General features: G+C 38.4%; 1 protein-coding gene across 1 annotated transcript; it reads right to left on the minus strand.

The window, feature by feature from the left end:
• Positions 1-1,878: 1,878 nt before the first annotated feature.
• Positions 1,879-8,979, minus strand: SPINK1 (serine peptidase inhibitor Kazal type 1). The gene is made up of 4 exons (XM_028849824.2): positions 8,701-8,979; positions 6,956-6,987; positions 5,364-5,470; positions 1,879-2,003 (listed from the first exon to the last, which is right to left on the minus strand). Exons 1-4 carry the CDS (start codon positions 8,753-8,755, stop codon positions 1,958-1,960), a joined length of 240 nt encoding a protein of 79 aa, XP_028705657.1. The 5' UTR covers positions 8,756-8,979; the 3' UTR covers positions 1,879-1,957.
• Between the last annotated feature and the right edge of the window lie 2,122 nt (positions 8,980-11,101).

Below are 11,101 nucleotides of genomic sequence, written 5' to 3' on the forward strand. Positions count from 1 at the left end.
CAGAGAGAAAACAGAACATTAGAGACAGACAGTTTGGGTTAATGGGTTACTTCTGCTTATAATCTCCAAGGCTTGTCTCTCCAGACTTGTAAACTGGTTCAATTGGGCATGAAAATTTGTAGCATTCAACTATTTAAATTCTGTTTATTATGGCAAAGGTCCTTAATATTAGGGCTGTCCTTCGAGTGTCCTCTATCTAGCATCACAGACAAGATGCTGGAAGCCATCTTGCATCCGTAACTGTTGTTAGCCTGATATTTAATGAGAGCTGTTAGACAGGGGTTTGACTGAGGCACTTGGCAGACTACAGCATCCTCTAGTGGCCAGATTTAAACTTCAAGACGTGTATATTCTGAATATCACAAAAAATTAACCTAAACCTTACAGTGTCCGGCAACTGTGTTTGGCAAGTGTGAAATAGCTTTTGACTGGTTATTTCTGATTCAATAGGTGATCTATTTCCTGCTGTATATTAGAAAACCTGCATCTCGGGCTCTGTTAGCCCTCTACCTAGTTTTCCATTCTAGGCTAGTTCCTCATGACTTTGGGAATTCAAGTTGCTTTTTCATCTTCCCCCTCCCCGTCCTTCTCCTCCTCCTCCTTTCCTCCTCATCCTCCTCCTCTTTTTTTGTTCCTCCTCCTCTTCCTCCTCCTTCTTCTTTTAGTAGCTGTACATACTTTTATTTTTCTTTGGGGGCACTTCTTTAGTTTATTTGCTTCCCTGAATATAAACACATAGACCTTTTTAATAGGAAGTTGTTATCTAAAGTTTCTATAGAAAAAGTAGGCAATGAATAACTCACGTGAGGTGATTGTGGCTTCATGGAAGAAGCACTGGACTTGAATTCCGTCCTGTATTATAATAAAAGCCTAAACCCGCCACTTTGTTTGCTGGCAATATTAGGCAGGTGATTTCACTTAGTTCTAAGTTTACTCATAAGATAAGGATAATCTTACAGGGTTGTTTTGGCTTACACATAAACCAAAGTGCACTGCACAAAGGTCTCTTGATCAGTTCATCTGGTCTATAGTCACTTTTTTCCTTGTCAGATTATCTTTTGGGAATGGTTTGATAGTAGAAGAGACCATTCCCAAAGTTAATCCAGAATCAGGCCTCCCCACCCACCTGCCTCAGGTTAGCACAGCACAAACCCATCAGGCCCTGTGAAGCGGATCTCCCAGGGAAGCACAAGAGGAAGTCCTCCATCCAAGCCCTGGGTTATCAGGCACAACCACAGGCTCTACCTTACCACTAGTCACCTTAGTAACTAATGAGGAACTGGCCCTGCTGGCGAAGAACTAAGGCTACGTCCACAAGCTGCTCCATAGCCTTGTTAAGAAAATGTACTTTTTTTCTGTTTACTCAGTGATTCAAATCTTTTTGAGACAATTATGTTTGACCCAAACTCTACATTCTGAGATAAGTGGAAAATCTCAAAGACTAAACTCTATTACACCAGACAGGCAGCTCTGTGCCCATGCATGTAGACCTGTGCCAGGCTCAATAGACACTCGATCAAATCCCAAGGAAACCTAAAGGAGTTACTTCAGTCAGCAAACTGTGATGGGTAACATGTTTCTGCACTGGGTATTTTCCAGTTGTTCCTTAAAATAGTAGTCCAGTCCTCTGCAGAATTACTTGCATTCATGATCATCCGTGCTCTGCCATTTAATATCTGCAATCACATTTTCTCAGGCAGTGACCTCAGGATGTAAGAAAGATGAGGAAAGAAAAGGAATTGTGAGGGAAAAACCCTGTGTGAAATTACAGGATTCCTGGTGTTTTTAAAACTTGGTCTATTCTGAGTCTTGCCAAAGTCCCCTGACCCTGGTATAATCAAACATACCTTTGAGGAAAAAGCAAATGGGAACAACAGGGAGTATTCAGATGCATTTATTCAACTATCAGGCCAGCCAGGCCTCACAGTGACCTGATGGGATTTCAAAACCTTGGTTCTCAGCAAGGCCCAGATTTTCGAATGAGGACAGAAGTCTGGCGCTTCCTGCAGTAGAAATTAAAAAAAAAAAATCAGCTTATACTTTATTGACAAAAAAGTGACTATGGGAGAAAAACGGGGGAAAATAACTTCATTTAAAGTAGAGGGGTTTGAGATTTAGAATCTTTTCTCTTTCATTCATTTATACATTCACTTACTCATGAATTCATCAAATATTTATTGATTACTGTTGTATACTCTAAGGATACAACAGAAAGGAAAAACATCTGTCCTTACAGTTTTTACAGACCTAGTGGAGTGTTACAGTGAACCCCTGAAATTAAACTCAAATCCATCATTGCATCTTTTGCTCCTGATGCCTCTGCCTTCGCCACCAGGTTTCCATCTGAGCTGCTGCCTGAGCTATCGCTGGACCTTCTAATTGACTGACCTTTCATCTTAGAGCTCTAGGGATTCATTTCTGTGAGGTCTCGCAAAACTAAATCATATATTTATTCCACATGATTCCTGCCAGTTCTAAACATCCTCCCCTCCAGATAAAACCTCTCTGTTCGCCCCACACTGCCATTACCAAACCAGTTTTCTCTTCTCTAAGCTAAATATCTCTAAATGTTGTAATTGTTCCCTAGAAGACTGTTTCCAGGTCTTTAATTTTTCTAACCATTTTTTTCTTTGAATATACTGGCTTACAAAAATTCTTCTACTTCTCTATTACTGGAGGACATCTGACTTCCATATACTTTTTTTTTCTTTTCTTTCTTTCTTTCTTTCTTTTTTTTTTTTTTTAGACAGAGTCTCACTCTGTTGCCCAGGCTGGAGTATAGCGGTGTGATCTTGGGTCACTGCAGCCTCCGGTTCCCGGGTTCAAGTGATTCTCCTGCCTCAGCCTCCTGAGTAGCTGGGATTACAGGTGCATGTCACCACGCCCGGCTAATTTTTGTATTTTTAGTAGAGACGGGGTTTTACCATGTTGGCCAAGCTGGTCTCAAACTCCTAACATCAAGTGATCCGCCTGCCTGGGCCTTCCAAAGTGCTGGGATTACAGGCATGAGCCACCATGTTCAGTGAAACTCTTTAAGACTTTTTAATGCTTTCTTGTCCCACAATCATTAAGTACTCATTAATACTGATTTCCAAATCAGTTAGCATACATAAGCACACATACCTAAACAGAATAAACAAGAGTTGCTATGCTGTTCACTCTAGTTTCATATATTCACTGTCAACATACAGCTATGTAAATTTAAATTAATTTAGATAATATTAAATATTAAATATTAATAATATTAAATATTCAGTTTATCAGTTATGCTAGCCACACTTAAGTTAGTGTTAGCCACATTAAGGCTACTGTTTTGTGGCTAGTGGCTATGTATTAGACAGCATAAACATAGAACATTTCCATCATTATAGAAGGTTCTATTGGAAATGCAGATTTATGGAAAAGAATTTGCCAGTACAGATTTCCTGTGAAGACATAGAAGGAATAGAAAAAGTGTTTTTTGAATTTATTTGTCAAGCATATAATGACCAAGAAGACTGATTTGCAAGCCCTTGTTTGGTATTATCTACTTGTCTCAAACTAGGATCAGCATCTGGCTTTAGTTGCTAGGTAATAAGTTGGGGACTTTTAATCAACAGTGTAAAGGGCAATGTCATACATTAGGAAATATGTTGTATTTGAAAAGCAACATTTTGTCTCTAGACCTAAATTTTCTTATCTGAGAAATATAGGAAGAGAGGTCATGTTTTCTAGCATAGAAATGTGCCTCCCGTATTTACATATTTTTGAACAAACAGAAAGAGTAAACAGAAACTTGTAGGTTTCAGAGACTAAGCAGACAGGGTGTCCCAGCCCTCTACTAATATTTTTCTAACGTTTCACTGTAAATGTTGAGTGGCACTTGGAAATTTCCCAAGTCTCAAAGCTGTTGTTCTCTTGCTTTCTCCTCCCATTGGATGGAAAGTTGATGTTTGACCTTAATGTCAAGAATGTGGGTCATGAGAAAACTAACAGGTGGCTTCAAATTCCTTTTACAAGTCTTAGTTATGGAAACGGATTCATTACAAAGTAGAATACCTAAGGTTTTGGGTCTAAAACTTCAAGATATTAGACCTCTCATCCTGGGGACCTATTTCCACGATACTTGCTAAACTCTGAGAATTTTCCACAATGGTTTAAACCAGCCCAAGAAGAAGGTTTGCATTACAGGCAAGGAAAGTTATGCAGTAGAATATAATAGAAATTTACACAGTCATTTGAGCCTGAGTCAAAGTCTTTAATATCAAGTCAATCTCAGAAAAACTAAAGTCACTCGTGGAATCCCCTTTTATTTGTTTTGTTCATTCCACACCTTTATTTAACCTGGCATGCTCTTTTGATATTGCCAAAATTCAGAGCTCTATTTAAATGGCATTCTATTCTTTTTTTTTTTTCCTTTTTTTTTTTTTTTTTTTTAATGGAGTCTCACTCTTGTCACCCAGGCTGGAGTGCAGTGGCACAATCTCAGCTCACTGCAACCTCCGCCTCCCAGGTTCAAGCGATTCTCCTGCCTCAGCCTCCTGAGTAGCTGGGGTTACAGGTGCCCACCACCACGGGGTTTCACCATGTTGGCCAGGCTGGTCTCAAATTCCTGACCTCAGGTGATCTACCTGCCTTGGCCTCCCGAAGTGCTGGGATTACAGGAGTGAGCCACGGCACCGGCCGGCATTCTATTCTTTTCATGGATCCTTTCTTGGCCCCTTTTAATAACAAAAAATATGTATCCCTGCTTCACTCCTGTTGCACTTTATTTACACCTCATCTTCTGGCATTTGCCCAAAATTATAAGAAGCCATCCTATATGTGCTCATGACGTTTTCTTAGTCATAAGCACCAGTAAGACAAGGAATATTAGCATAATGCTTTACACATGCTAAGGTTTCAGTTGCTGAGTGAGATAGGAAATTTGTGTCGAATCTGTTTCTCTGTATCCCATCTCTTACTCATGGATACTGAGAAAATGAAGCTTTACTGAAACTGGCTTTCATATCCATGAGTAAAAATACATTTTTGGTTATATAATCTATACAATTTATATTTGCATAAATGAGAGCTTTAAAAAACACAATCATTGCAACCACTAATATTTCTTTTTAATTAAAGGTATTTTGTGTGTATAAGATTAATAAAAATCCAATCTATCAACTATTTTGCTGTAAAAATGTAGACTTTTATCATAAAAGTGACTTTTTAAAAATAATATTATAATGCTAAATGTATAAAAAGGAGAATAAGAAAGAGATAACTGTTTTTGGAAAAAGTAAATAGTTTGCTTCTCTCAGGGTGAGATTCATATTATCAGTATATTTGAAGATAACTATCTTAAAATATATAGTTTAAAAGAAACTCAAGTTTGTACTCACTGATTTTCAAAACATAGCACACATTCATTGGGATAAGTTTTTCCATCAGTCCCACAGACAGGGTCATATATCTTGGTGCATCCAGTAAGTTCATTGTAACATTTGGCCTAAAAATGGAATTAAACAGAATCATTTCCCATTATTCTCCATTCTTGAGTTCATAGCAAAATCTCTGAAATGGTTTTAATTTCTCTGGGGCACAACTGTGATTGGGAGAACGATACTGTGTGTTGTAAGAGAAATAACCTAAGATCTCGAGACAGAAAACCTTGTTTTAAGTCATGCCTCTGCTATTTCTAAACTGTGTGACATTAGTAAGTCCTATGGCCCTTCTGAAACTCAGTCAGTTCATCTGCAAAATGGTGATGATATTACCATTTCCCACCTATCTCATAGTGTTGTTGTGAGGTTTGCACGGATGGGTGAGATAATGTTCAAGTTTACAGTTACTGCAGATGCTGGCATCTCTCAGGCTGGCCACATCTTGAGGTATGTTCTTCCTTGTACACTATAGTCCACACACACTGGCCTTCTATTAGGCACTTAAAGGCACTAGCCAACATCCAGTGTTGGAAGTCTTTGCATTCTACTCTAGTAAGAGTTTATAATCATCAAATGATTGGCATTGTCCTAGACACTGTCCTAGTGCTTTTTACATATTATTCTGTTTAAACCGCCTAACTATCCTGTGAACTAAGTATTATATTCTTCTTCAGGTGAAGATAATGAGGCACAAAGCAATAAAATTAGCCAAGGACACCTAGCTAAGGAATTCCTAAATTCAGAATTCAAACCTAGTCAGAGTTCCTGAGCTTTAGCTCTTAACTACTTCATTCTACTACATCTCCCCACCAGTTTTGCTTTGCTAACACTCATTATTATTATTATTATTATTATTTTTGGCTCAAAATGACCCCTCACTTACTTCGGAGCACCCTCCCTGATCTCTCTAACTAGGCTAAGTTCTTAATGGCAGCATATCTTTTTCATAACACTTATCACAAATGTAATCATGTGTTCATTCATGAACTTTTGGTCTATTAGCTGTCTCTGACTAGATATAAATGTACTGAGAAGAGGGACACTTCTTCCTCTGGTCTCCAAATTTACTGAAATTACCTTTTAAACAAAAAAATATGAAAAGATTAGAGTTAGAATATTTTTCTAGAAGAAGAACCTAGTTTATTGTTTTCTGTTGTTCATTATAAATTAGAGCCACACCTTGGTCATTGGGGAAGCTGCATGCCAACATGGTCAAACTGGCTGTAAGGAGGAAGGGCTACTTGGAGTGAACTTGAGAAGGCTTCCACCCCAAATACTTGTTTACAGCTATCACTAGTTTATATAAAAACCCCTTCACAGCAAGCACTGTAGGACTATATAGAACTTGCTTATACATCAGTGAAATTGTCCTTCAATATATGCCTGTGGGGTGGAACTACTATTACCGTTTGCATTTCACACATTAACCCTCCCTAGCATTCATACTCCTCTTAACTTCAGGCTCAACTGAAAGGTGACAGCAAGGCTGCATTTTTGTTGGATCAAACTGTTCCAGCCTGAGAAATAAGAAATTACAAATATCTCTTTACCTCTCTTCCCAGGGAGTCAGCTCCAGTGTTACCTGGAAATAATCAGATATGGTAAGTTGGGTCCTAAACGAGAGAAGTCAGATCTATTCTTCCTCAGAATTCTCTGCTTTCACTGCAGACCATGACTTCTTTACTAGGCTCTTTCATTCCCTACCCTTTCTGATTTCTATAATCCTCCAAAAGTATCTGACTGATTTTCCTGCACCCCCTCCCTGGCAAAACCTTAAAAAGATTAAGTAAAACTTTGATTATGACCAAAGTATCTCAATTTGATGTTTTAGGAAGTTGATCTATTTCCTTGAAAATAGAAATTATGTACTTACTGCTGGAAATGTATCAGGCACTGAGCAAATTATCTTTTGAATCCTCACAAACATTCTCAAAACCAGTTACTAGATCTTTAATCTCACAATTAGTGAAGTATACTTTCTATCTGTTTACAGATGAAAAGCTGTGAAACAGTTATCACAAGCAGTAACCAGGCCTTCTGATGCAAAATTAGCTTTTTCAATTACACTTAAATTCTCTTTTGTAAGTAATGTTGAAAAAATAGAGCTCTTTTGCCAACTCACTATCAGTTCCCAAAAAGCTATTTCCAACAATTGCATCATATGGACTATGGGTCCAACTCACATTTATTGAATTTACAGGTAGTCAAAATAGCTAATCTCCGTTCCCCGGAAGATAGCATAGGTTTTGCTGACAACATGTAGAAAATGATAACTGTGGATGAGTTCATGGAAGCGAAAGGGATTAATCTGATAGCATCCAAATAAGGAAATATTTGTGAAAATTAATTTTTAATATCATCAATCTTTGAGGTGATCTGGGTAAAGAGGTAGTTCTTTGTATCTAAATGTAATGAAAATTAGCGAGGCATCTAAGAGCTTGGAGAATTTCCCCCAGGATAGTCAGAACTTGATGTTGTTGGGGGCCCACTGGCTTTTAGAATCTAGTTGAATCTAAAAACTGATGAACAGGTGCTCATCACAAGCATCTATTTGTATTAATTAACATGCACGAGGAGGGGGAAAGGGAACACTGACAGCTGCCATAAGTATTCGGCGAATACAACAAACAATATTCTTCCTCTTCTTAGCAAAGTGCTGATTTGGCTCTCCACAGGATCCGTCGCTACATGAGAGGTGAAGTTGAAAATGTTAACTATTTCCAATGATAAAAAGGAAACTGATCTTGGCTCTGAGGGTTCAGAGTTGTCTGTTAACATTGTCAAGATGCAGTTGGGGGTATATGTGCACCATCTATTCAAGCAGAATGTTTTCTTTCAAAACATTCAAAACGTGTAATGTAAATACACAAAATGCAATTTTTGTATTTCCAGATACTAATAAGAAATACCAGAAACTGAAAATAAAAACTCCCCTTTATATCACATATATTATTGTAATTTGGCCTTACACATTTACAAAATTAGAAGTATAGTTAAAATTGAAATATTTTTACCCTTTTTTCTCTACCGTATTCCAACAAAGTGTCAGCCACATCAATAGAGGAAAACCATTTTATCTCTAGGCAGTTCTTACTAGCAGAATTGTTTTCCTTGTAGTAAGTTAAAAATCCCTCTTAAAAAATAATTCTTATCTGTGGATTCTATTTCATCTCACTAGGTCCAAAAGATCTCTCGAAGACTAGACTACATCAAAAGTCTAGAAGATAATGTGCTCCACAAAGCAACAGGTCAAAATGATTTTATTTAAATTTGAAAAATATGCAAAAACACTTACCAGATAGACTCAACAGGGCCAAGGCACTGAGAAGAAAGATGCCTGTTACCTTCATGGCTGAAATTCTGCGTCCAGAGGTCAGTTGAAAACTGCACTGCACTTACCACGTCTCTTCAGAAGCCTGGGACTGGAAGGGTCATATGGCAGACGACAGCAAGGCCCCACCTACTGGGCTATATCATAGATCTCCCTGGTTATTGATTGACTCTGTGTTGTAGCCTGGCCTCCAGGTTCTGGGAATGTCACCTGCGTAAGAAAGGTGAAAGGAGCCAGGTGGGCCTGAAACATGCAAGGCAAACATTCTGTCAGGAAAATAGTTCTAGTGGTTAGTTTGATCCCGCTCTCTCTATGGTTGGGGGAAAGTCATACCCTTCTGAAGCCTGTTTTCTCCCCTGTAAGGTAAACCCAAAGATCCCTTCTACTCTGTAGGTCTGGATAGATGAGCAGGTATGGATAGCGACTAGAAAGAATTTTATTCCAAGTAGGATAAAACCTCTCCATTCTTTCTTCCTTTCCTCCACTCTTCATTTCTTATTCTTCTTTCTCTTTTCTCTATTTTTCTATCACCCATTCACAAAGCTTAGAGTAGCTGATGGAGTGGCAGATGAGAGGGAAAGAGAGAGCAAGAGAGAGAGAGAGAGGACTCAGTTCCCTAAAGCGTGTATTCTAGAGTAGAGGGTGCTTGTTGGAGTCACTTTTGCTGTGCTTCTGTGTATTCATCTGGAAATTAAAATAATAATAACATCTAACTCAAAGGGTTACTCTTTCATTTGAGAATATGTGCTGGTTATCTACCATGTGTTGTTGGAAGAGAATTCTCCATCCTCTCTCATGTTTCTGCATGTCTTATGAGTAGAGGTACCGATAACCTTTGTTTCAGACTATCTTTTTAAGGGTGTTTGTATAGCAAATGACCTTAGCAAATATGTAATGTCTCCCTCTGCATCAAAAGTCAGGTTTGTTTACTGTTTAGTGTAATAAAGTTAATATCTCCTTCTAGGGCAAAGATCATGTTAATTGCCCTATTTAAAAGATTTCGGGTTTTTAAAAGCTTGGCCTTGCTTTCCTTTAACACATTGTACTTTCGCTGCAAGTATCACTTGATGTGCCTTACATTGGCCTGTGGAAATTGGGGCTTGGGAAACCAGAACAAATTCCAACACTCTGGCTGTTGCTATGGAATAATTAAGTCCCTTATCTCTGAGCCAGGAGTCTGTGCCTTCTGCCAGAAACCATTATAATGTGGCAGGTTAACTTCTTAGCTTCCAAGTAAGATAAAATCTCAAACCCTTTCCAAGTCATGACAAGAACTGTATTTATCTCTCGAGACAGATCAGTAAATAAAAATAACAATCTCTGTCTTCATGGAGCTTCCATTGCATTTTTGTTGAGGGAGGCAGGTGACAAAAAATAATAAATGATTATAAAATATATCAGATATCTATTATGGAGAAATGGATAGGAAGGATAAGGGTGCTGGAGGGTTAAGGAGATATGTATTATAGCATAATCAGAAGAAGTCTTGCTTTTCAGGTGATATCAAACAGAGACATGAAGGAAATGAGGATTTGAACTATGTAATTATTCCAAGGATGTGCATTCCAGACAGAGAGAATAGTAAGTGCAAAGGCTGTGAGGCTGACGTTGGTTTGACATGTTTGAGAAACATCCAGGAGGACAGTCTGGCTTCCAGCAAAGTGATAGAGGGCAGAATGGGAGATGAAATAAAGGAAGCAGTGAGGGTCTAGATCTAGTGTAGGCTAGAGTAAGGACTTTGGTTTTTATCAAAGGGAAGCTTTGGAAGTGTTTAGTTCTTGACATCACTATTTGGATGTTTTACAGCTACTTCAAATCTAATATGTCCCATACTACTATTTTGATCTTTCACCACAGTATTTTTGTCTCTATTCTCCCTACAGCTTCTTTTCTTTCCAGTAGATCACTCAAGCCCAAACCTCATTGTTCTCCCTGATATTTCCCTTTCCCCTTTCTATGCATCATCTTCCACACTTAATTTGCTACTAAGTTCTCTTCTTGGATTCGTGTTCAAAATAACCTCAACCCCGGACACTTCTCATTAGCTTCCACTGTCATATCTAAGACAACGCCATCATTTCCCCCCTGGGTTTCTGCATTTCCTGCAAAGAGTTTCTCAATATTTGTTGTTATTTCTTCCTTAAAGTTGCTGCCCATGGAACAGTCAAGGGATGTTTATGGACTGCAAATTTGATAATGTCTCTGTCCAGTTTCTCATTGTTCAGAATGCTCAGGAAGAATTTAGGTTCTGCATGACTTGGCTCCTTTCTATCTTTATTCCCCAAGAGGTTCTTCCTTGCTCAATCCGGTTATTTCCTTGCTACTTTGGTCATTTCTCTGTTACCCTTTGCTAGGGCCAAGAAAA

The sequence above is a fragment of the Macaca mulatta genome, chromosome 6 (genome assembly GCF_049350105.2).
Source record: "Macaca mulatta isolate MMU2019108-1 chromosome 6, T2T-MMU8v2.0, whole genome shotgun sequence".
NCBI classification, from domain to species: domain Eukaryota; kingdom Metazoa; phylum Chordata; class Mammalia; order Primates; family Cercopithecidae; genus Macaca; species Macaca mulatta.